The 27,594-nt window shown below is 41.3% G+C and overlaps 1 protein-coding gene across 2 annotated transcripts in view; it reads left to right on the forward strand.

Annotated features, from left to right (window-relative positions):
• NPAS2 (neuronal PAS domain protein 2) overlaps nucleotides 1–27,594 on the forward strand; it is a 161,554-nt gene that overhangs the window by 75,178 nt on the left and 58,782 nt on the right. For both annotated transcript variants that reach the window (XM_090020522.1, XM_090020518.1), the window contains exons 2-5: nucleotides 2,518–2,571; nucleotides 6,623–6,771; nucleotides 11,555–11,646; nucleotides 17,622–17,711. In XM_090020522.1, the coding sequence (XP_089876648.1) occupies nucleotides 2,518–2,571; nucleotides 6,623–6,771; nucleotides 11,555–11,646; nucleotides 17,622–17,711 (385 nt within the window). The remainder of the gene's footprint in view (nucleotides 1–2,517; nucleotides 2,572–6,622; nucleotides 6,772–11,554; nucleotides 11,647–17,621; nucleotides 17,712–27,594) is intronic.

Raw genomic sequence — 27,594 nt, forward strand, 5'->3', positions numbered from 1 at the left:
CATATTTTCTTATATTACTAATTTCTGAGCCAGTAGAGTTTTACTATCTATTGGTTAATAACAGGAGAGAATGTATTTGTATTTTATCCATAATTCTTCCTGTTTACCAGTTTTTTAGTCAAATGGTCTTTAGGCAATAACATTTCCTGGTAAAATTACATGTTAAAATCATACCTGATTGACAGAGTGTATATATCATTGACAATGCATAAGGGGTATACACGGGTGCATGTGCACCCCCTGAGTGTGGCAGTGCACCCCCTATGAAAAGGCACTGCCGACACTGCCGCTCGCCACCCCCCACCCCACCGCCAACACCGCTGGCAGCATCTGCAGGTGGTCAGCAATCGCTGCTGGCTGACACTGCCACTTCCAGTGGCATCTGTGGATGGTCGCCAACCCCTGGTCGGTGGTTGCCACACACACCACCTCCCCACCCCCACCCCTGCCGCTGACAGCACCGGTGACATCAGTTTTAAACGTAGGGTCACTGGGCGTGTTTACATGTTGCCCTATGGCAATGTTGTTACTGCGTCATGTGGCAACATTGTTACAGTAGCCTTTGGGAAGTACTAAAGCATGATGCAGTAACCACCTGTACTGCACTGTACACATGGCGCATGGTTATTTTTAGCAGCTACTTCACCATAAAGGTGGGCTATAATGGGGAAGTGCGCTACTATGCCAAAGTAACTGCTGGTCACATGTAGACACTAGTGGATGCTACGGCGATGTAGCATCACGTGGAGATGTGCCCACTGATTTTGTAAATCTTTTTGTGATGGAATTGTTTGGGTGCAAAAATCTTTTGTGGTCTAATGCAAGTATGGGTAGATGCCATGGTCAGATGCAGGTAACAATAAGTATTAGGTTTTGTGCTTCAGATGGATCAGTGTTAAGCCACAAATACCCCTTACGCACAAAAGCACAGAGCAAAAGAAGTACAGATAATGGGCAGAGAATGAAATGGACCAGAACGTCAGTCCTCAACTGTGCTGAGCTCACGCTCGCCTAAATGATTTATCGTTGTACTTATTTATCTTTTTTCTCTTTATGGTTAGTACTTGGATGCACCTACTATATGCTCAAAAGTGTTCAGTCTCATGGAACTAATTCCCTGAGTGATGAATGTAGGCCTGAGTAAAGGTCAATGTCTAACCGGTCTGTTCTAGAAAAGCTAACACTGGCTGCATCTACACGTGCCACGGTGGTGCAGTAATAGCCGGTGCTGCACTGTGTACACCATGCACAGTTAATTTTAGGCACTACATCACTGTAGCAATGTGCTATAATGGGGGAGGAAATTGCTGTGGCGAGATAGTTGTGGTGTCACAGTTCTTGCCTGCGGATGCTACATCACCATAGCGCATTGCTACGGCGACCTAGTGTCACATGTAGACGTGCCCCTGAAGAGTTCAGTACATGTTTACAGGTTTGCCCAGGGATTGCATGTTTTCCTCTGTGGCAAGTCACATTAGGTTAGCATAGGACTGGCAGCTGAAAAGCTAAAAACCTGTTGAACTCTAAAAATGAAGCTAAAGTCAGCTGTTAAGAAGGCTGTTCAGTCTCAGGCTTAATCAGCCAACCCCAGAACTCTTGGCTGAGACTACCAAGAAGGGTGTCAGATGGAGACAGTCACTAAGCCAGTTTTTTGCAATGTGGAAATCTGTTCTCTAGGAACAAGACTGAGACAATATGACTGATGAACATATTTAAGTGCTTTGTTGAATTGATCCCATAAGTCATCCTCATTGCAGCTTTTTCTTTTGAACTCCTGTGAAGCCCATGGAGGAATTTAAACCTTCCTATAACAGGAGGACTCACTCAGGAAGGAAACTGCCTGCTTTTTCTAAGGAACTAGTTGTTTTTACAATGTATTAGCTTTGAGGGTGCACGGAGGTACAATTTTGACCTCTCTGGAGGTCCTGGGGTTCTAGCCTAGCAGTGATCATGACAGACAGGTATTACTATAAGCTCTTTGATGTAGAGGGACTATGCTGTGTTTGCACCATATCTAGGACAGTGCTGGGTTTAGTCCCTGATTAGAACCCCTAAATGCTTCTACAATACAAAGAAATCACAAAATGTATCTCTACACTGCAGATTGCAAGGAAAGATGTATGTAGAGATACCTGAGCTTGCTGTAACTGATCTAATTCAGATACTGGACATAGCTTGGTCACAGAAACCTGGTTCTCACTGTGGGCTGTTGCCTCCAAAGGAACTGGGTAAATTAAGCCAATTAAGTTCCTTACTACTCTAGCTAGAATGCTTCAATGCCCAAGTTAGTTCATTTATAGCTACTTTGTGTTTCCCTGTGCTACACTGTGGTCTGCACTGAGGACATCAAATACTTATTAAAATAAAGAACTGAACTTTAAAGCACTGCTGACACATTTATTTGGCCTGGATACTGTCACTCTTGTTATTAAAGTAAAGCAGAAGTGACTCTGAGATTAATCTGAAGGTGGAACTAATGAAATGACAACTGTTAATAACTCTGCATTCCTTCAACAGAAAAAACTGCTTAGAAAGTCTAATGGATGAAGATGAGAAAGACAGGGCAAAGAGGTGAGCACATTTTTCTCTTAAAACTCTTTGTTCATTTTTTGATGAATGCATGATGATACATTGCTGCAGATGCTTTTTTTCCTGATACTAATTAATGCAAAGAGAGAGAAAAATAAAGCCTAGAACAACTTGAAAAGCGGTTTGAATCACAAACCACTATTATCAGCTACCCTAGGAAGATAAAAGAAGTTCGGTAGTGCTTCCTGCAAAAAATGTCAGCCAGCCAAATACAATGAGTGGTTCTTTTTCACATTACTGCACAGTATCAGAACCAGAGAACCAACAGCACACTCGTATTCCTGGCACAATACTTCTTCCTTGTCCAACACATCTAGAAAATATACAGGTTACTCTCTGCAGTTTTCAAACACACATTTTGTAAAAGAAACATGGACTGTTTGTGGAAAACATTGATTTTTTCTTTTTATAGTACCCATTTTATACAAAGATGGCTCTAGTGGTAACAAATACTGTACTGAGTACCTTCAAAAGTTACTGTGGCAACAAAGAAACAACACTACAAACAATATTTTAGATCTAAACTGGCACCAAAATCACTTCATATGTGGTAGGTATCATCTCCAGCGATAAAATCACATTTGATTCATACGTAAGAGACTGGTGCTAGCACTTTGAAAAGAAGATGTTATTTAAAGTAGAAAAAGATTGGTTGCAATGAAATTCTATAATAAGAGACAACTTGCATCTGGAATGTCACAAAACCTGCTTGCTAGCAGTTTTCCTGGGAGCATTATCAATCCTGCAACCACCAGTGTAATTGGTTTAGAGGAAGCCTTAGATTGCATGTATTTTTTTTTATCTTGGTTCTTTCTAATGAGAGTATTTTCAGTCCAGGCACAACTAGTTTATCCAGTTTCATCTCTTTTGATTCTTTCCCTGCTTCTTATCTCCCTGCAGCCTTTTTTCACTTATATAGGTCAGAACACACTGCAACCAAACTCAACTGTTCTCTGCTTCTTTTTCTAATTCATGCATGTTCAAGCCACAGAAACCCAGTGTTTAATACCGGAGCACAGAGCTGATCTAGCTGTTACCGCTTTGGACTTCAGGGAAGGTCTTGTGAGGCCAAGGGTCCATTAGACCCTGGAGTCACTCTACCATTACTCTTAACAAGGATCTTAATGCACTTGAGACTTCCTAAACATAGTACTATTAGTGCACAGTAAAAAGAAGCTGTATGTAGAGATGTGCCAAACCATCTGTAAATAATATATAGATCTGCAAACAGAGGAGGAGGAGAATAAAGGATGCCTCATACCACATTACATCATGAAAACATGTTTTTGGAGATGGCGTATCACAGCTGGAAGTGTCTTACCAAGTGTCAAGTATTACAGCATTCCTGAAATGCAGGATTGTCTTTGCAAGCAGTGAGATACTTAAGTGAAGGAGAGGACAGAGGGAGAAATTCAAGATTTCTATGAATTCCGACCCATAGGTTCAAATTATTTTAATTTTGATACAAGCTAACCATTCAGAAATAGTATAGCATGTATCTTAATATCAGTATGTGTCATTCCCATTTGCTGTAATTTTAATGATGCATATGATTTTTTTGTGATACATTGGGTGGATAAATTGATGATTTTCAAAAACTGAAAAAAATTGGATTTTTTAATTCAAATTCAGTGTTTATGAAAATTAAATGCATTTTACTTTTTAAAATAAACATATTTAATATTCCATTTGAAATTAGGGCAGCATGTATTAAGCAGTGAATTTACTCCAATCTATTAAAATAATTCAGAATTGGATGCAAAGCGGTAAAACAGCTTTCAACACATGTAGGCTCTTATATAGTCTAGAGAGACTATTTTCTTCATTTCAGTTTAGTTCAGTTAAATAAACAGTTAATTCAAAGTTGAGAAATTGACTGGGAGTCAAAAGACCAGAAAGGCTTGTTTTCTACTTTTTGGAGAAACAGTAGATATGAAAAAGGTAGCGATGTACTACTTCTAAAATCTTCTAGGTCATGATGACCAAAGTCAATCAGTTTGTAGTACTGACTACAGATATTATTTCCTTTGCTTAATAAATCAATTTGTTATACATGTAAAATCTGCTTGGATCATTTTTTCTGATGTATCCAGAACACTTAACTTAGTTTTAAGACACATGCTGGTTTTGTACATTTTTTATTTAATTCAAATTTCCCTCCAAAAGCATCCTGACACAAATTGCTCTTAAAATTAATCATTTAGTAAGTAAAAAACATCATTCTCCATTTTCTTACATAACACACACACAAGTTTAGATTCTGAAGTAATGTATGTTCATCTTTATAATGTCCTAAACCTGCACATAATGCAATCCCCCAATTAGCAAAAAGTTCTGTCAAATTTAGTGTAAAGATTATATTAAACTGGAAATACACTGGAAGAATTAGAAGGGGTCTTCAGGCTAAAAATGGAGTGAGGATTGAATGATACGAAAATAACATATTCTTTACTTCCCTTCCTGCCACATTTAGTTGTTCAAAAATGTAGGGATGATGCTCTTCAAATCTTCTTAACAGTCTCTTATGCTGAAGTAGGAGTAGGCTGAAATCAATCACACAGAATACACCCAATTTCTTGTATTGATAGCTGTAAAATAGTCAAATATTTTCTTGTTTCCAGTATATCTCAAAGTGTTTTCAGAGTTGAGAGCAAGACAAACAAAAATTACCCTTCAGTAGAAACATATAGTATCTCTCCTGAAAAAGTTTATTGCCATATTGGTCCTTGGACAAAAGTAAATATTCTATCCTGATTCCCACTAGTGTGTGTCTAGAATAACTCACGAGTTATGGTGAATTTAGAAATGTAGAGTTGAATTGGCCTTTTGATTGTTAAATCACATCTGACTTCATACTGATTTTCATACATTTTAACAAAGCAAATTGCAGCTTACAATAATATCCTTGGTTGCTCTGGAACCTTTCAACTAAGGGAGCATTTTTGGGGGCATATTCTTCAGTTTATCTGGTGCATGGCTAAAGAAATCCAAGTAATGTCTGCCTTAAACGACATCGTCCTGGGAGACAGTGAAGAGTATAATGCCTAGTTTATGACTGATTATAAAATAAGTAACAATTAAATTGAATTAGAGCCACCATAAAGATTATTAATAGTAGTAATAACACTATTATGATAGCCCCTAGAAGCACCTACTAAATTTGGTTTCCTATGTTCTAGGTAAAAACTCATGGGAAGAGATAGTCTCCGAAGAGTTTGCACTCTGTAATAGATAAGACAGGCAAAGGAAGTAGTATTGCTCCCATTTCACAGATAAGGAATTGAGGCAGAAAGAAATCAAGTGATTTGCTTAATGGCTGATAAAGAGTGTGTGATAAAACTTGGAATGATGCCTGGAAATTGTGACTCAGTCCTGAGCTTAAACCAGAGGACCATCTTTCCTTTTTCAACTGCAATTTGACAGGATGGTTATATCCTGCAATAGTTTCCGTATTATTTTTTCATCTAACTAAAAATAATTCAAAATCCCCAAGCTTCTAGATCAGCCCGGAACTTGTTCCTGTATGAATGCTGTGTGGTTCATAGAACATTTTGTTATGTTATTTACACTTATATCTTCCTTATTGCAAGTACCTCTTTTTGTAGATGCATACATTTTGAAAATATTTGTGCATGCACACAAGCAAGTTGCACCCCAAAGACAGTCTTTATAATTTGTCATAAAACAAAGAGAATAATTTTTTCCACCTGTAGTTCTGTTTCTGGAGTGACAAGGGGAAGAAGGACAGTTGAACCAGGCTGTGGTCACTGAGTTAGCACAGCCATAGAACAGTCAGGTCAAACAGCAGAGATGGGAATCAAATCTGTCTTCAGTTCATCTCTTATCTAGCACATGGCCTTTAAAGATGCCTCAGTAAAGACGGAACAGAATGAGAATGGGGAATAAGAAAGGTTACTTCTTCTGGGTGTAATTTTGCCTAACAACAGATATTTTTCTTAATAACGTATTGCAAAAGGAGTATGCACCTATTATTTTTTCTTGCTCCTTTCCTTACATGTTTCCATATTTACAGGGCTTCACGTAACAAGTCTGAAAAGAAGAGGCGTGACCAATTCAATGTTCTTATCAAAGAGCTCAGCTCCATGCTTCCAGGGAACACCCGCAAAATGGACAAAACTACAGTGCTTGAAAAAGTCATTGGCTTTCTGCAGAAACACAATGGTAACATCTGCCATGCCTGTCCATGCCTAGTCAGACTGCATAATGTCCGTGTTACTCTGCTGGTGGTCAAGAGTGGATGAAATGGTCAAACTATCACAGTAGGAGTTTTCTTTTCCATGGTGTAGTGTATTACAAGAAAACTTAAGAGCGCTGTTTAGGATAGGATAGATCTCCATAGGATAGGGTGCAGAGAGTGCTTGGACATCGGGCATCTAGGAAAGATGGGTGGCAGATCTCTAAAATGGAACTGTGAGCTTAGGAGGAAAACAAGGATGTGATTGCTCTGGGCAAAAACATGACTGGGGAAAGGAGGAAGCTCTTCTCTCATTGAAAGAGCAAAATATTTTTCCCAGCTATTCTAAAGATAGGTGTGGGAACCCAGGTATTTCTCCAGTCTTGGACTACTGTAGGGAGACTGTGACCCCTGCAGACTGTGGAAAACTGTAATGAAGAGCCACTGTTGTAACATAAGGTTCAGAAAATGCATCCATAAACATTAGCATGTACAAATTCCTTAGATTTCCACACAGTTTGCACAAGAAAACACTAATTTTGCCCTTGCATACATTTCTGGTACATTATATTAGTTAGGTTTAGAAGGGCATGGTTTTATTTTTGAATACATCCAAAGGAAACCTCTTTATTTTAAAAGGAAAAAAAAAGAAGTGGCAGCTCCACCACTGTCTCAGTCTTCTTTAATCCCTACTAATCCAATCTTTGTGGCCTCTCTGAGCAAAACCTTCAAATGTGTGGAGGTGTTTGTAATTTCTGTGAGGTGGGCAAATGCCTTGTGGTGCAGAAAACTGAGAGGAGCATTGCAAAGTAGCCTTGCAGAGTTTTCACTGAATTGCTCTCTCTTAGTTCCACCCCAGGGAATAGGCACATCTTTCTGCCCCCTAGTATTCACATGTCCCATGAGAGATGTGTGCATCTTGAGGAGCTGCTTGGAGGATTCGCAAAGGCTTCAGATTCTTGGCAGGGTAATTTTGTGCAAATGGGAGATCAGCTTACGGAGGGCCCCCTTTGGGCTTCAGCCCAAAATCTGAATACCACTGAAGTCACCCATGGCTGATTTTCATTTACAACAAGGCCTTTTTACACTGCTCCAGTGGGAATCAGGCCCAAGATATCCAGAAGTTAACAGTGCCCACAGCCCTGTGAAATCCTGTCGACTAAAGCAGGATTTCATGTGTGTGAAGGGGTTTGACCTCACAGAGCAGCTTGCCTAGCGAGTTAATGTACCGTGCCACTTGCTCTCCTTTATTCCTTTGACAACCTTTCCACCCGCTCACAGTTGAGAGATATGGGCGTAATGAAAGAGAACATAAAATCTCTTATACCATGACTCCCAGCATAATGAAGTCACAAATGTCAAACTTTCTGAGGAAATAATTACAGTTATTCTGTTGTTAGACTGATGTTTCTTTTTTAATAAAAGTCTGCCACAGACAAGATGATTTCTTGCAGGAGGGCATGACTGGGACATCTGAAAGTTTTATTGTACCTGTTATTCTTTGATAATTGTATATACCTATTAAAATGTGACAGTAATAATGTATCCTTTTTTAGCTGCCCAAGGCAAAGGAGAGCGCTAATACGCTTGCTTAAAAAGCCAACCACATGGGGTTTGAATAAGTGTAGACAGAGTAGTTGGTTGCCCCAATAATTTATTTAAAAAATACATTTTATTAATATAGAGATCAACTAAGTAAGAGTGAACAGACACAATCATTACAATTCTGTGGATAGGCTGGACAAAATTGTTATTATTTTGAGCAGTTGTTAAAAAAGGGTCAGGCAAAAATCTTTTTTTAAAATTGAACTCAATATTAGTCATGCATCACAATGCAGAAACTCCCAATACAGGTTAAAAACATTACTTTATCTCCAATGTGGGTGATCACAGTTTTATTTTACTTATTAAGTAGTGTTTCTCTTACAGTCAGAATCCAAAAGCAAGAGTTAAATTCTAATAGAAAAGCTGATCAGTTTTCAGACTGCCCATTCAATAAACAGTCCCTTTCTTTCTAATCCAAAAAGATTGTTAACCTTCAGAATTCTCCTAGAAAATATTTTAAGCATGCGAGCTTTTCCATGTTATTTATTTACCTTGCAGTATTCCCTAATTAAGAGATCATTGGAGCTGATTCTTTTTTTCCCCCCATACATAAGCTAAAATACATATGTAGTAATGTTCTGGTCACAGAGGGCCATTGCACTATGGTATCATGACAACTACAGCATGCTGAATGTTAGTTAAGTATGCTGTTATTCAGAAGCAGACTGCTGGAGCTCCAAAGTATATTACTAACTCATACTTGAGTAGATGCTTTGATTTAGTTCCAGGAGCCGTTACACACAGACATGGTTATAGGTTTACTACCTTTCGTATTTTTCATCCATTTTTTATTTATATGGTCAGTCTGTCTCCTCCCTTAGAATAGAGAGAACTTGGTGTTAATTATATAGGTTGATGGATTAGATTAATTATCAGGTAGAAGTGATATACTGCATTCAGTCTTAATAGAACCACTGGTGCTGTTACCTTTATTAAAGCTTCACTTTTATTAAAATGGTGCTAATACTAAGATAATAAGCAAACATTTTTTTAAATTGTGAAATTAATGAAAAAAATTGTAGGACAAAGGCATGAATGAATGAATTACCTACCTGGGTTGATAATGTAACAATATTTGTTGGAGATGTTATTTGGAATACATTATTCAACAAATATTATTCAACCAACTCTAATTTGGGTTCAGCCCTAAGTATGGAGCCATGATTCATCATTACGATGCACTTGCACTCCTCCAAATGGAAGCTTAAAAGGTAGAAGAGCACTTATTAGACAGTCTTACATGTGCCAGAACAGAACACCAGCAGAAACCTGCAGGCAGGTTTGCAGTTCAGTTTTTTTTATTTTAAAGGGGAGGAAGTTGCATATGAACAGGTGCTTTATGAAGGAAATCATTTTCTACCCCATTCTGTGCTCTGCACTGCCCTGAGGAGCTGGGTGCAGGGAGTATCAAGGGAGAAGGCTGTTCTATTGCAAGTGATGGTTATACCTCTAATGCTTCACCTGTACACTGAGAAAAGGGGAAAGGTCTGTACTTTTTGAGACACAGCCCCTTTTCTGCCTTCTTTAAAGTTTGATCATTGCCCACTACTCAACACCATAAGCCAGAATCTAGCTCCTTATAATTCCCATACCAAGTTTGGAACTTACTCAGATGTAATTGCATATTTAATATATTCTGGGCAGATCTACACATGATATTAATGCAGCTGTATAAGTTCTGATGCAGTTCGTGCCGGAGTTTGTTGCTCAGGTGCCCAGGACTGCAGCATGTTGATCCAGGCTGGAGTAGCCCCAGTTGGCAGGGGGTCCTGAGGGTCAGCCTGCCAGCCCAGAGCTGCTCGAACCCAGCTCAACTTGCTGCAGAAGGGCTGGCTGGTGCATGAGGGTGCTTTAGTGCAGGGCTAGGCGACAGCGAAGCACCCTTATGTACCAGCCAGCCCCATCAGTATCTACATGTGCATTGTAGTGGAGTAAATAACTCTGCTGTTGGCTAGGGAGGGGTGTGAAGTGGGAAGTATATGATTCAGATTCAGTTTCAGCCCAGTTCAGGGGATAGTGATTCAATTTGCTGATTTGGATCAGTGTCCTGATTCGATTTGGCTGAATCTGAACCTGAAGATTTGATTCTGATTTGGAGAATCAGCGATTCGGCCATAGACACAGCTTTATTTGTTTTTTCTACGTACCTCAAGGTACCAGGCATGGCTCGTGAACGCTGAGATGGTGGGGTGGTTGGAGCGTCCCATGAGAGCATGGGAGGGTCCCCCGCGCACTCGGCATCAGACCTAGAAGTACTTCCAGTCCACTTGCAGGTCCACCGCCAAGCACACAGGTGACAGACCCCACAACCCCTGGCTTGGTGATCAGCCACGAGGGGACCCAGGGTGCCCCCCCAGACCCAGGTGGCACAGTTGCCAAGCTGGGGGGTGGGGAGGTCCCCTGCATGCTCTGCTGCAGACCCAGAAGTGGACTGGAAGCACTTCTGGTCCACTTCTGGGTCCACTGCCAAGCGCGCAGGGGACCTCCCCAGGCTCCCATGGTACGCTCCATCCACCCCACCATCTCAGCGTTCACGAGCTGCGCCTGGTACCTCGAGGTACATAGAAAAAACATATAAAGTTGTGTCTATGGCTGAATCATCGAATCTCTCCAAATTGAATTAGAGGCTCCTGATTTGATTCAGATTTGGTGATTCAGCCACTGAGTCAAGCCAAATCTCCTCTGAATCAAGTCAGTGACTTTCACACAGCCCTATTGGCTAGTACTTGTGGCTGACAGTACTATCCTACAGCAGAATTAATTAGTTTACCCTGTTCTAACAGCATCGCACATGGAGACTGTGACATTTCACTGCACAGTTAATTAGTCAGCTCCACAGTAAATGACTTATATAGATGCGCCCACTGATTTTTATACTGCTTTTAATTTCATTCAGGCCTTATTTGACTCACCCCCATCAAACCGACTGAAGTCAGTGGTAGTTGGGTTGAATGCAAATTGAGTAAAGACCTTAGGATTCGGCTCAGTGATAATGTTCTCCATATTCTCACACTGCAAGCCTATCTTATTCTTGCAAATCTCTGTATTTTTCAAAATATTTTTATAATAAAAAATAAATCATATGGCAGCAATTTGTATATGATCTCCCAAGGCATGCTTTACTTTGGGCATAAAATACAGTGATTTTTTAAATTTTGTTTTTAGAAGTCTCAGCACAGACAGAGATTTGTGAAATTCAGCAAGATTGGAAGCCTTCATTTCTCAGCAATGAAGAGTTCACACAGCTGATGTTAGAGGTAAAAATGCATGTAATTTTGCCTAGATGCTTAAATGATATGAATGTACATATTCTTCTAAAGTAGAACTTTGTCTCTGATCCCTAAAAGAGAAGAACTTCAGATTCTACCATAATCCACTATTACACTGAGGTGCCACTGAAATAAGGACTTGAAACCTGTACATGTCTAGACATGGACAACCACAGTAGTATTACTGCCCCACTATACAGAAGTGGTGTAAGTCTGTAATAGAACCAATAAAAGTCTGTAATAGAAAAAATGTATGCAGCCATTTCTTAAAAGTAACACACAAAATACATTCAAGTAATATTTAAATATTATACAGTCTGGAGAGGAAAAGAGAATGCAGTCATTTTCTCTTTTTTGTATATTTGTTATCATTTACTATTTATATTTCAGTAGCATATAAAAAGGAAACATACCAGGTACCTTTTGGTGCCAGGTGCTGTACAAGCATGCAAGATGACAGTTTGTGTTGCCTCAGTGTTACTGTATTCCTTTTCATGCTCCTAAGACATCTTTATTATAAACAGGGAGCACAGTCATTTTGCAAGTATGCAATTACAGTATACTTATACATAGCCTTTCTTAAATATACAATAGGCGCTTCAAAATCTAATTAATATTTTTAGGGAAATTACTCAATCTTTGTGTAGGTTTGATATGAAATGCAAATGAGTTGCTCAAATTTGGTTTTTTTTCTTTTAAATAACTACAACCTTGTAGAGTGCTATCTTTCCTGATACCAAAAATATAAATATTAACTTGGTTTTGGTACATCATTTATTTTATTTTTGCTTATTTGTTGTCTCATGTTGTGATTTATGAACACTTGTATGAATTTTTAAAAAGTGCCAAAGACTGGATTCAAATGGTAGGTGCTCAAAGGTACAAGCGGTCAGCAGGCATCAGTGGAACAGTGGGCATGAGTAGAAAGGCAGGCAGCCACTGACCCTGCAAAAGAGGGGATAGCTACACATTCTGCCAGCATTACATTTTAGTTTCATAGTTTCATAGTTTCTAGGGTCGGAAAGGACCTGAGTAGATCATCTAGTCCGACCCCCTGCCATGGCAGGAAAGAATACTGGGGTCAAACGACCCCAGCAAGATGTTCATCCAACCTCCTCTTAAAAACCCCCAGGGTAGGAGCTAGCACCACTTCTCTTGGAAATTGGTTCCAGATCCTAGCTGCCCTGACCGTGAAGTAGCGCTTCCTGATATCTAGCCTAAACCTGCCCTCTGCCAGCTTGTGACCATTATTCCTGGTCACTCCTGGCAGTGCACGGGGGAATAGTGATTCCCCCAATGCCTGCTGATCCCCCCTGACTAGTTTATAACAGGCCACTAGATCCCCCTCAGCCTTCTCTTTTGGAGGCTGAACATGTTCAGGTCCCGTAGTCTCTCTTCAGAGGGCCTGCCCTGCTGCCCCCTGATCATGCGAGTGGCCCTCCTCTGGACCCTCTCCATGCTGTCCACATCCCTCTTGAAGTGCGGCGCCCAGAACTGGAAGCAGTACTCCAACTGTGGCCTGACCAGTGCTGCGTAGAGGGGGAGGATCACCTCTTTGGACCTGCTCGAGATGCATCTGTGGATGCATGACAAGGTGCGGTTGGCCTTCCTGACTGCCTCCCCACACTGCTTGCCCATGTTCATATTGGAGTCAATGATGACCCCCAGATCCTTTTCCGCCTCCGTGCTGACAAGAGGGGAGTTTCCCAACCTGTAGGTATGGTGCCAGTTGTTCCTCCCCAGGTGCATCACCTTGCACTTGTCTGTGTTGAAACCCATCCTATTCTCATCCGCCCACCCCTGTAACCTGTCTAGGTCTGATTGTAGCCTGATGCTTCCTTCTAGTGTGCCCACATCCCCCCACATCTTAGAGTCATCAGCAAATTTGAACAGAGTGCTTTTTACCCCCTTATCCAAATCGCTGATGAAGATGTTGAACAGTGCGGGCCCGAGGACCGAGCCCTGGGGGACCCCACTGCCCACGTCCTTCCAGGTTGAGAAGGACCCATCCACTACCACCCTCTGGGTGCGGCCCACCAGCCAGTTGGTGACTCAATTGACTGTGTGGGTGTCTACACCACAGTCCCCCAGTTTCTTAATGAGCACGGGGTGAGGGACAGTGTTGAATGCCTTCCGGAAGTCCAGGAAGACTATGTCCACTGCTACTCCAGTACTCTACTGCATCTAAGGATCTGCTAATCTGATCATAGAAGGCCACCAGGTTGGTCTTACAGGACCTGCCACTGATGAACCCGTGTTGGTTGCCCCTAAGCATGCAGTCCCCAGCTGTCCCCTCATGGATGTGTGCCAGCATAATTTTCTCATAGTTTGTCATGTTTAGTTTTCTTCTCCTGAAATATTTAATTTTCCTCGCCATTGACTCTGATGCATTCAAGTCAGTGGTTTCAAATTTCCTGAAGTCACAGAACCCTTCTTCTGTCAGGGAACCCTTACTCTATCCTAAAGACTGATGCTAATCCAGACAAACTGTCCCCACAGTAGTGGTGCACTGCCTCCCAGCCTGCTCTGCCAGGCCCTCCAATCTCTGCAGAACCCCAAGGTTCCATGGAACGAAATTTGAAAACCACTTTATGAAATTAAAAAGAATTAATAGTTTTGTATCTCACAAGTGTTAGTTTGCAGCTATTGTATCCATCCAGGGATTTTATATGTAGGGACCTACTCACAGTTTTGTAATTTTCGTGGAAACCACGAAAAACAGCAATCTCCACAATCACTGCAAAAGATGGCATTGGCCACAATTTCCCAGGAAAGCAATCAAAAAAAAGTCTTATTAAAAATAAAATGCTGGCTCCCCAGTGGGAGCCAGCAGTCGTCGCTGTCCCTGTGGCCTGGCCTTGCAACCTACTTGGGTGGAGCAACACAAAAGGCAGTCACCAAGATGGCAGCTGCCCCCTTGTGCCTCTCTGTCAATCAGCACTGCCTGGCACGGCTGCACAAAAAGCAGCCAGAAATCAAGATGATGGTCACCCCCTCATCCCTCCGTCCCCCAGAGTCTCTCCACTAGTCAGTGCTAAGGGGTGGAGTATCACCATGAGTCAGCACCAAGAGGCAGGGCAACCATCAAATAACCATGAAATTGGCTCTTTGGGCTGCAACCAAGCCACGAAAATTGCTTTTTCTCACCATGAGTTAGGTAGGTTCCTATTTATATGACTCTCCATCCCTTATATATTGTACACCAGTTTTTAAGAGACCCTTAATTCACATTTAAACGACATAATTGTACACTCTCATTTCAATGCACAGGAATTTGCATACATACATTTTTTATAATGAATACAAAATGTTTTCCTGAAATAGGAATACGTGAATGTCTGGATGATTTAGTGGCCTGGGCCTTTGCATTCTACTTTCGTAATTGTCAAGAAAAGATTTGAACATGAGTAAATTAATTTTTTTTATTCATATAAATAACCATATCCTGTTTAATACTATGAGTCTTCATAATCAGTGAGCTAGTGCTGAGGGAATATCAGATCACCCTTTTGATCTAGTAAATCAGTTATTCTTTTTCTGTTTCTTCTCCCCACCCCCTTTTTTGCTTCCCTACCACGTGACTGCTCTCCCCCCCAAAAGGCTTTTTTCATTAACATTTGGATAAGATTCTGTTTGATATTATTCCCTGTCCAGTTATAAAAGTTTGAGGCCCACTTCAAGCGATAGCCTAAAAGAACAAATGGAAAGTCAACAGTAAAATGGTTACTTTCCTGATAGTACCCACTGTGGGGAATTTGCAGTCAGCTTAAACAGGAGCAGTATTAGACCCTAACTGTACATCTTGAATTGTTACAGCTGAATAACCGTTAACGAGAGATTTGCTGTCCTAAGTAGGACTATTTGCAAATAAATAACAAAACAGAATTATGTCTGCATACATTAGCTTGATTTTACCACAGAAATTCAGATGCGAGTCAGTTTGTATAATTTGCATCAGATATGAAATAAAGCCTCTAATAAAAAAAAAACCTTCACCATAGTAACATGCACAATCCAGCTGCTTTGCAAAACCACTTATCTCTTCCATGGGTTAATAGCAATCATGTTTTTAGAAAACATTTTGAATGTACTAAAGAAAAACATTACCTGCACCTAAATTTAACAAAACCAAACTTAAATTATAAGAGCAAGAGGGTTTCCAGAGGTACTGAACAGATTTTCAGTACATCTGCAAACCCTCTGCCCTTTTCCACTGAACTTAATGGCCAAATTTTCAAAGGTTTGGCATGCGCCAGCAGATCCCATACACTTAAACAGTTGTGGGTGCTCAGCAGCCCTGGAAATGAGAAAAGCTGTTTGTTTGTTCAAAAACTGCCATTTTTTAAAACATTTACTTCATTCAGCACTGTCCAACTGGTGGCCCAGGGGCCACATGTGGTCCTTGTGCGATTAAATGCAATTCCTGGGCTCCTGCCCAGATGCCCCTCCCTCCTTTGCTTTAGCTCAAACTGCAAGCTGGCCTGGGGCAGGGCTGTGCCAGAGGAGCTGAGGACGAGCCTTGGGCAGTGCAGGCATGCAGTGCACTGGTGGGCCGGGGGGCTGTGCCCATGTGGAAGGGGCACAGTGCAGCAGTGAAGGGGGCAGAGCTTTCACGGTGCATTGATGGAAAGGGGCACCCATGTGGTACAGCAGGGGTGTTTGTCCTGCATGCGACTCAGGGAGGCCCATGGCTTGTCCTGTTGTGGCCTGTGGTTAGTGTGCAGACTCCAGCCACTTAGAAACTGGATAGTGTTGGTTCAATGTTTTGGGAATTCCTGCAAGAGCCAAGTCACCCATGGTTCTCTTTGACCTCAGAGGAAGATAAAAATATTTAGCAGCTCACAAGATCAACCCCTTAGACTGTCTTGACTTGGGGGTCTTGCAGTGTAGCATCATCAAGTGGTAGTACTCCCTAGATTTGGTATACAGACTGTGACTTGGCTGTCACAATAATCTGATTGTTACCTGTGCTGTAAACAAGTATATTCAGTAGCACACACATGAGCTCTGTTCCAGTTAGTTAATGTTCACAGTGTTGATGCTATTCAGGTACTACAATGACAGGCAGCAGTTTCAGACTTTAGATGAATTGATTTATTGTTCCAAACCAGCTCCCAACAGTAGTCAGTGGGAGTTATGAATTATATTTGAGCACATACCGTAAGCACTTCTTAATTTATTTGATTTGTTGTGGGTTTTTTGCTGTTGGAGTAGATGAGACCTTGCTTTAGACACGTGTGCAGGAGGTTTAGCTTAAAATGGAGCCTGCTGTTACAGGCTTTGGGGGGAAATAGTTTTAAATAGACTCTCCTGCCTAGAGAGCTGGCTGATGCTTCACTCAAATATGAGGGCTGGAGAATCAACTGCTATGAGGGACCTAAGTGTTGCTACAGCCCTACTGTGGTCCTCTGCTCAGGTATAATGTCACTCCTGATAAATAATCTAATACTGTAGTCTTTAAAATCAGTTCAAACTAAGGCTACAGTTTGTTTGATCCCTTATGTTTCTTTTATTTACATGAAAGCAGAATAATATACAGTTTACATTAACACAAATGAAGATGAATGTTTTTGTGGAGAGCTACCATTTGAAATAGTGCTGAAAAGTATGAAAACATACTTTTGTGATGTTTTGCTATTTGTACAAAGCTAAAATGTTTCTTTTAATAGCTTCTAAGAATCCAAGTTTAGTCATTTTACATGATTAAAATGTGTGCTTAATTTAAAAATATATACATGAAATGTTCCCAGAAGTCTTTGGTTACCTCAGCTAATATATCTATTTTTTACTGTACTACAAAGAATGTTGTATAAGCAAAGTTAGACTGTGAAATCAGAATTACTGTTCCACATCTTGAGAGAATGTCTCTACAACCTAATAACAATAGAGTGGTAAGGTAAAATGGACAATGAAACTATCTGAGTATATCCCCCTGTCCTTCTCTACATGTGTATTTCCTTTAGGCATTAGATGGCTTCATTCTAGCAGTAACCACAGATGGAAGCATCATATATGTCTCTGACAGCATTACACCTCTCCTTGGACATTTACCGGTGAGTAATTCTGATGTGCCGTTTTGTAAATACAAATTATGGGGTCAAACAGCAAGAACTAAATGTAGTGCTTAATATTGTGAGTAGTGAGTGACATTGACATTGGTAAGACTATTCACTGTGAACCCATACACAGGCTAGGACCTCTGTTTATTTCTAGGACTAATTAAATAGGGGAAACATTTTCATGAAAATGTGAATTTTTTTCCTGCCTTGTGGTGATTTTTTTTCTTGATGAAATAAGAAATGTTGATTTTCAAGAAAGAGAAAAATTATGTAGCCAGGTTTCTGTCCTTCAAGTGTGATTCATACATTTCGGTTCCCTGTTGTTGTGAAGCATTAAAACTAGGCTGGACAAAGCTCGGGAGGATATTCCGACAGTGAAAGGGATGGGATGACCTGACTGAATTTTTTCATCTTTGATTTCTAAGAAAAAATTTAAAAAATGACTTGCAGAAGCTGGGTTGGTACAAGTGAGGGCAGTGGCATGTTAATGGGTTTGCTGAGGTCTGATTCTGTTTCCATTGAAGTGAAAAGCAAGATTGCCATTGAATTCAGTGGAACAGGATGACATCCTTAATTAGTTGAAAAATGGCATCAAATTATAAGGGAGGTGAAGGTCTGCTGAATGTGGTGCCTTCTAAAGGAATGCAATCTGCTCCCAAGAGGATGATGGTAGAGTGGAGCTGGTGTTCTGTGATTCTGTGTATAAGGGTTACTGGGTGTTAGGAAGAAACAGCTATGCTATGCTTTGCTGAGTCTATCTTAAGGAACAAGAGAGAAGGGGCTGCTTTTTAATTTTGCTCCTCTTGATAATCTGGTATGGGCTCAATGGTACAATAAGGCATCAATCCATCCTTCTTTTTATTTTTTTAATAGTTCAGTTCTCAGTCTCTTAATTCCCTGCCAATAAATACTTCTATTACACATTCCTTTTTCTTTTTCCTTTTCTTTTGTGTAGGAAAAGTGCAGTTATGTTTTTCCCCCGTCACTTTAGTCAAATCGTTTACATCACATCAGATATTTTTAACATATCCTACCATGCTATAATGTGATCCAAAATTATTTTCTTCTCAAGTGAAAAACAAGTATGATGGAATAAAGAGGTTCCTGGCAAATGCAGGAATATTGCTATGCAACAGTAATGCAGTAGCTAAATCCACCTACTTCATTTTTCTTTAATCCTCCACAGCACAGGAGCTCAGTAATCTACCACTTTTCTGTCGCATGTGGGCAGAAAGAGAGCCCTTCATGCTGTCCTGCAATCTGTTGGGCCTTCGTTTACCCACTTCTTTCCATGGGGTTTCTGCACTTTTCAAGTCTTATGAGATGTGTGTCTCAGTAATGGGGAGAAATTTTTTCCTTTTTCTTTTTTTATCTTTTCCCTTTTTTGCTTCTGGTTTCTAGTGGAAACTGAATCAAATTCAGGAAAGCATTCCTCTTCAGGGGATGCTTAAGTCTCACTGGCCAGATCTACACAAGACACTGACTGCGCTGTTGTTATTGCGCAGTCATTTAGTACTTGTATAAACCATGATGCAGTGCTGCTGCGCAGTAGTCTTGGGCTACTGCAGTCAGCATCACAAAAAGCCAGTCGGTGCTACTACACAGTAACACGGGTTCCTGCACAGTCATTTAGTACTTGTAAAATTATACAAGTACTAAATGACTGCAAGTAGCCCACATTACTGCGCAGTAGCACTGACGACTGGCTTTTTGTGATGCTGACTACATGGTAGTTCACAGTTTCTGCTACATGACCCTACTGCGCAGTAGTCTTGGGCGTCTCAGTCAGCGTCTCATGTAGATGCGATCACTGAAGACTTAAGTTCTATGTGAATAAGATGGAATTAAGCACTTGCCTAAGTCAGAGCCCTAAATATAAAACCAGCTATTCCCATGTACTAGTAATTTCTAGCAAATTATCCAGTCCCAAATAAGAAAACTGAGGTGTTTTTATTTCTGGTTTGTATTGCGATGGAACCTAGGAATCCTAGTCACATCTGGAATTTAGGCACATGAGTCTGGGAGTGCCATTCACAGAAACTTGAGGTGCCCAGTATCTTCTAGGTCGATGATTCTCATTCTGCAGCATGCAGGCTATATGCAGCCCAGTCAGTGCAGTGCTGAAGCTCATGTGACATCCTGTTAAAATATTTATAAATGGATACACATAAATGGAAGTAAGTTGTGTGGGTGTGGCCCGTATAACACATTGAGAGATCCAAATGCACTATGGCAAACAGATTGAGAACCACTGTTCTAGGTGCTCCTTTGCGTGCCCAGAGGCACAGCTATCTCGGCTGAACTGAGCAGGTAGGAGGTGCCTGAGCTCTTCCTAAAGCTGTTTGGGATTCAGATATTAGAATTCCATATGCCTGTGTTCCTAAGGGGCCCAATCTTGTAGGCAACCTTAGAATTCCCCTAATAACTCACCTCGCTGGGGATGGTCACCTCGCTGGGATGGTCACCTCGCTGGGATCACTTGACCCCACTTGTCTTTTCCTGCCTAGTGCAGGGGGCTGGACCCGATGACCTACAAGGTCCCTTCCAGGCCAACAATCTATGAATCTATGAACTCTGGCTTCAGCACCTACAGCCAGCTTCCCTAGGAAGGCTTGTGATGGTGCTTCCTTGTACATAATAATCTACTAGTTAGAACATTCACTTGGGGACATCTATCATGCTGGGATCCTTTGACCCCAGCTAACTTCCTGCCCCTGGGGCAGGGGACTGGACTTGATGATCTTCCGAGGTCCCTTCCAGCCGTCATGTCTATGAAATCTATGAAATGGAAGGCTTGTTCTAAGCTCCCCTGGATCTGACAGGTTTCAGTTTTATATCTCCCACCCCTGTGAGAGCACTCTAAGCACCTTGCTAGAAGCGAAGCTAGCCTGGGTGAACCCAACATCTATCCTGTTCAAGTGGGACCACTAGGCAGAAAGGAATTCTGGATTCTGGTCCCCGGTCCCCGTACTGTTTATGCAGTTTATCCTGTGATTATGTACTGCATAAAAAAGCATAAGCAGACGCAGGAGCAGAAACTAGAAGCCTGGACTCCCTTCTTCCCAGGTAAGTGCTTATCTTCAGTGGGCCTCAAGAGTCAGTCTCCCCCTTGCCTGCAGCCTCTCAGTACAGTGTTAGGGTAGGAAAGTATAGATATGCTTCAAGCCTAGGAAGGGGCTTCAGCTGGGAATCCCAGCCTCTCCTAGGCACCTATCTGCTTGCCTGAGTCTGCAGGAGAGATGAGTTTACAGATACATCCTGTAAGCATTTCCTGTTGACTGGTTAGTCATCTCTCTGCCCAATATGCTTAGTATGGTAAATACCAATTCTAGGCCTCCCCATTTAAGTATAGGGAAATTTGACCCCTAGTTTATGTCTCTGAATTCTATGGGTCCCTAACGTTTAGGCACGGGAATGCATATCTAGTATCACTAGACATAAAGCACAGTGTAAATCTGGCCCTGAGCTTATACAATCAATTTAAAAAAATCAGTATGTAAAACAACCTTACCAAACAGGTTTGTGCACCCAAAGAAAGGCAGCTGAGAATTTAATAAATTAATCTGTGTGCATAAAGTATATAAATGGCTACATCTGTTACAAGATTTGATTGCACATGCAATTAGCTGGCACATTTTGCACATGCACCCTTAGTGTGAGATAACTTAGTCCCAGGCTGCCTATATTATTTTATAATTGTAAAGTGGATCAAATCACTATTTTAAAAGCAATTATAGCTTATATTGTGTGCCTTCAGAAACTGTTTGTAAGCTATTTTTCATTGTTTAAAGGGCAAGCCCAGCCTCCTCTTTCTGTGGCTGCAGAAGGAACTGCTGTAGTACTGCTGTTTTTCTGGGCAAGAGAAAGGCATGAGTGGGCAGGACACAGAGCAGGGACCCCTTGAGGCTGTAACTTAGATGCTGAGGATCTTTTATTTCAGCAAAAATGTGAAAGACCAGATTGGTTTTATACATTTCTGAAGTCAGAACAAATAAATTCCATTCTGTGTTATGCAGCTTCCTTGACATTCTAGAATGAAATATTTTAAAGTAAGAGCCCTGCCTATAGTTATTTTATGCAAGGAATTCCTGCTCTGGTTTGTTGTATTTTTAAATTACCCATTCCTACAGGATGTAGGTGCCACTTTTAGGTTCGGTTGAAATAGAGATAGAATCCTTGCACCAAAACTGGTGATCACTCAGTGACAATATTCCACTAAGTCTGCCCAAGGCCTGAAGTGTTTCACAACAACATGAGATACCACTCATCAGAGGCAGATCCAAGGTAGGTGCAGTGGTGCAGTCATCCCCCCACCCCTCCACTTTGATTCCTGGTCCACCCAAAGTTTAAAACTAATTGCCTGGCAATGGCAGCAGCATTTCTATTCAGGCAGCAGTGAAGGAATCATTTGTCTATATGGTTCATTGTAATCTATCTGATTTCTTCTAAACCCCTTCTCATTTTTAATTGTCTTAATGTTCCACCGATCAAGCTCTTTTCTTTCGTAATTCTGCTTTCTATTAGCTCCTGGTAATGTAGCTCCTATTTCACAGCCTTGCAAAGCATTTTAACTCTTGCTAAAAGCATTAACTTGGGTGAGCATTGACTCAGGTTTGTATCATAGAATCATAGAATCAATGAGTCGGAAGGGACAGATTCATAGATTCATAGATTGTAAGGGTGGAAGAGACCTCAGAAGATCATCGGGTCCAGCCCCCTGCACCAAGCAAGAAAGACAACAAATACTATAGTTAACACAAGAAAAGACACCCTTTTCCTACAGCTATTACTTCTAGCTGTTCTCAGGGTCAGGCAGGGATCTTTACCAGCAATTTGCAACTGCTCTGCAAGGATTATTGTCATAAGCAAAGGCCAGAGACTTAGGAGTGTACCCTCAAATACACCAGGACCCAACCCCATGAACAAACATTCATGCACTGTATTCTTGCTAGAGTGAAGTGGTGGCATCCTTAGAAGACAGATTAGTATCAGAATATCAAAGACCAGTCCAAAAGAGGGTTGGATATGGAAGAAGCAGGGCAGAGGTTGAACAGTGTTGCCCCAGGATTCCTTTTACCAGACCACCAAGGATTGACACGGCCCCTCATCCAATTTGGTATCAAGTGAACTTTATTAGTAACCCCTACGCTTATTACAAGATAATTATCCTTGCAATACAACCTGGTAAGCAAGGTTCCCTCTAAGCTGCATGCATGCGTGCATGGCAATGCACAAAAAAAAATCTTGCCGTGCATTAACGTTTTAATGCTGCACACCTGCCGAGAAAGGAGCTGGGCTGTGGCTTCCTAGAAACCTGGAGCGCAGCAGAGGCAGTGGGGCCAGCAGTAAGTTACTGCTTAGCTGCGCTCCACTCCTCACCACACCGGCATCTCCACGGGAAGAGAGAGCGGCACAGGGCTGGCAGTGGCTCCTTCCCGAGACAAGGCAGGGGTGGGGACAGGGGTTGGGGCTGGGGCTGGGACAGAGCCAGGCACCATGCAGGCTCTGCTAGCTCTGGGGAACTGCTCTGCAAGCTTCACCCCAAGCTCCGATGCCATGTGCCTCCTCGCTGCCTTGTCTGCCCAGTATCAGACTCACAAGGCTCCACGCCACTCTCAGAGGCGCAGAGGCAGTGTTGATAATTTTTGTAAGAGTGATGAAATCTGCCAGATAGGGCAAACCAGGCATACCTTCAATGTGTCACAGTACCTGAGAGCTTTACAGAGTATATTAAATGATGTGATTTATGTCTGTCATGTGAAATTTATTCTCTTTTGCATGCTCTCCTCAGGTTGAGAATTATGCATAAACATTTCTGTTTTGGTAGGGTTTTATATTTTAATTTTTTAAAAATAAAATATAGAATATATATAGTTTGGTATTTCAAGACTCTTTTCTACCAAATAATGTTGTGAGAATAATTTGTTCAGCACGCCAAAAGGCGGGGGTGAGACCAGTTTGGGAACGGACCAAAGTGGTGTGCTCATGGACCAAAGCAGCGCACTCACGGACCGGAGCAGCATGCTCATGGACCGCTAAGCCTTAGAGGGAAGGTTGCTGGCAAGCAGTTCCTTAGATGTTACAACAGGGACCTTCAGTGGTACCAGCCTCAGATCCTCTGCTGGGTGTGTGGGATGTTATTTTCTGGATTCCTTGTTACCCAAAGCAAGAATTCCAAGGCTGCTCCTGTCTTCCCAGGGTGGCAACACAAACACACACTGTCTCTTTGTTTGTCCACTGCTTTTGTAACTTTCTCATCTCAAACTGACGAATCCTCAAGTTTCTTACCTCATCTTTTTCGATAAGGTACTCCAATCCTATTCCCTTTTTGGTTTTCTTTCCTTTTAGGGAAACTACTGTACCTGGTTAGCCCACCATACCAATCACAGCACTCATTTTTCCCAGCACCTTATAAGGCAGTCTATGTAATTTAATTGCTTAGTTCTGGGAAGGCCTAAAGTTATGCTAAGAGCCTGAGCATAACTCGGTTTGCCCGCTACAAGCAGCGTGGCATTGCAAGGGAGGCCTGTCTATTCCCTGTCCTCCACCCTCAACTTGCTAGAAATCCTCTTATCTCGGTCTCTGAATTCTTGTCATCCAGCAGTTTAAATTAGGCACTCAAATCCTCCAAGATTAACAGAAAAGAGAAAAAGGGCTATGTTAGAAATTACACAGATTTTTTGAGCTATATAGAACATATGTAGCAATTAAATAAAGTCGTCCTGTACTGGTTTGGACTGATACATTTGTGACCCATTTGGGCACAGCTGGTGTTTTGGTTTCTGCAATCAATTGTGAATAAATACTTAGATCTCTCTGGTGGCAGGATCTGCAAACCAGAAAATGTAGGATAGCTCCAAAGTATAGCCACATAGATATGCAGCACCATGGTTCTTTTGGCACTCTGCTAGTAGTTGCTGCAATACAGCTCCTGTCTGGTTTACTTGCCTCATTCAACAATGTGTCTTTCTGGACATGTCTACATGTTCACTAATGCGCTGTAGTCACTGAGTATTTAGTTTAGCACTTACTTAATGAAGTACTAACTAAATGTAAGTACAGTTACTGCGCAGTAGTGCCGGTGCATGGTTTTTTTGTGACACTTACTGCACAGTAGACTATTAACACTGTGCAGTATCATATTAGCATAGTTTTTGACTGTTATGCTGCTGCACAGTGTTATTAAGCACAGTAAGTGTCTAGTGTAGACGTCTCCACTTTGTCAAAAGATACCTGCAGAACTGTTGGACAAAACTATAAAGTATACTTCTCAAACTGATCCATCTGTGTCTGTGACTGGCTTAGTGACTACACTGTTGGCTGTCTCCCTTGTCACCTACCTGCAACTTGTCTGCTGGATCTGGTACAGGATTAGATTTCTAAGATTAGCTTGCTGATCATTTCCTATGATTCAGGTGTGATTTGTGGGATATTTGCTTCCTAGTATATATTTTATTTGGCCAATCAAGGAATTCTGTTTTTAGTTCTAATGTGCATGCCTGCAGACCTGAACTCTACAGAGAACAGGACTTGTCATGTAAATTGGTATAGTTGTTTATTTGTACCTTATAGATTAACTAAATGTAGTCTGTAAGGTGCAAATCTACCCTGCCTGACTTCAGACAAGCACTGCCAACTATCTCTCTATATTTGTTTATGGCCATAAAAAATGTTGGCATTCCTCAGTGGAATAAATGCCAGGATAGTCTTTAAGTATCAGATCCAGTGGGTGGCCACGTCAGAAGAATCAGTGTGACAGACTGGTGTATTGGTGAAACCCATCAACATACCATGCCAATAACAGGCACAAAGGCACGTAGCTAAACTCAGCCTCAGTAGAACAATAGAAGATTCCCTTGCAGCTGTGCAGAAGAGATCCACAGGTCACATGTATAAGACAGGACTACCCCAGGCATATCATGTATCAGAAAATATTGTTAACATTAATAATACATTTTAAATTGTATATGGAGAACCAAATGCTTGGCTCATATAAATAGCTACATCTCCACGGAATTCAAACAGCTATGATGCTTTACATCAGCTTTATATGTACTACTAAGTAAAAACCATTAGCAATTCAGTAATGCTTGAGGAGTTGAAGTCCTTGCATTGACAATAATTTACAGTACCCCAGAGCAATAGGTAATATTTACACATTACATAGGAAGAATAAATGGAAGAAAAAGTGACTTCTTAAGTCCACATGGTGAGTCAGCAGCTAAGCCAGGACTATGGCTCTACTATATGGTAGGACTCATGTTTGTTTTCCATCGCTGGATCACTCAACATAGACCACGATCTATATGTTCCTGTATATGCGTGGAATTAAATAATACAGTTTATTTTATATACATATAAATTGGGGGTGAAGGAGGGGTGTGTTTGTGTATAAATCCAGCTATAATGGCAATAGATATAATGGCAATAATAAAAATATAATTAATACAGCCAAGGGCAGAATATTATACTATACTATATTATACTGTATGTATAAGTGGTATCAATATGGTTTTCAAACTCTATTTCAAAATATTTCAATACATATTCCAGCTTAAGTGTAGATTGCATGCAGAGCAGCAGGCATGTTTGGAAAGCACACTGGTGAGTGCTACCACCATCTGAGTAAACACATAAATAAATAATAATGATTAATAACTTGCCAGTTTCATATCAAGCTAACAGATTTTCAACATGAAATACTGCCTGATAGCAGCCTTTCTCACAACACGTGAAGCTGTGTCAGTATGCCAGCTCAGTGTGAGGTTGTCTAGAATACCATGGATGTAAGTTAAAGCTGTTAGGAGGACTACTTAATTTTACCACTTCTTTTTAGGCACTTTTCTAGCTGAAGCCAGGGAAAAAAAGACAATTCACTGCAGGTGAATACAGCAGGAATTTTCCCTTTGCAAGCTCATGTTTTTCCTTCTGGCACTGCAGCTTTTTCCATAGACAGTGCTCCTTCTTTCATTCCTAGATAGCAATGTGGTCTTTCCACCAGCATGTACAACTTATCATAGAGTTCACCAATATTTTAAGTTCACAGCAATTAACAGGGAAGTGCAGTCATTTGAAGTGCTTCAGTATTTAGCCCAAAGAGGGTTTTAGTTCATCTAAGACAGAGGCATCACAACACAGCTGGGCCCCCCGGGACAGCCTGTAGCACACAGGGCCAGCAGTGACTTTTAGCTACTATTGGGGGGGCCATTGTGATTGTGCAGCTGTGGGGACAATTGTTTTATTCCACCCCTTCCCCTCCCACAAGTCAGTGCCTGCGGCAGCTGCCTTGGTTGTCCTGCCCTAGTTGTGCTGCTGAGGTAAGAGCTCAAAATGGTAGCCATACATGCCTTTGCCAGTCCAGAAAGGAGGTATAATCCTTCAAGAGGCACAATTCCCCTTCAAACACATGTAAGTATACAGAGGGACTTTGCATGCTGCATTTTCCCTCTGGCTGGTATACCACACCTATCCTGTACTTAACCTGCCCTGACTGGTGCATAGCAGGGACAAAGCCTTGTCTGCTTTCTGCTGCTTTGCATGCCTAGAAGTAGTAAGGAGAAAGTGCCTCTAATCTCCAGAGCTCAGAGCCTGCAATTGTGACTATGCTTTGCTCAGGAGGAGACTTACTACACCTTCCCTGTCTACTCTCATTCAGGGACGGGGCAGTCTATCTTGTGAGCAGACACAGGTTCCTTGGTAATGGTATGCCCTTGGAGTTTAATTTTACTGAGCAAAATCAAGGCTACTGCAACTTGACCAGTCAGTGGCATTATACAAGAGAGAAATTTTGCCCAGTGTCTGAAGTTTATGTTCAGCATATAGCTGATGAAGTTTATACAAGGCACTGTTTTAAGATATGGCTGCTTAACTTACAAAC

This window comes from Crocodylus siamensis, chromosome 1 (genome assembly GCF_052110815.1).
Source record: "Crocodylus siamensis isolate JL-2025a chromosome 1, ASM5211081v1, whole genome shotgun sequence".
In the NCBI taxonomy this organism is placed as follows: Eukaryota; Metazoa; Chordata; order Crocodylia; family Crocodylidae; genus Crocodylus; species Crocodylus siamensis.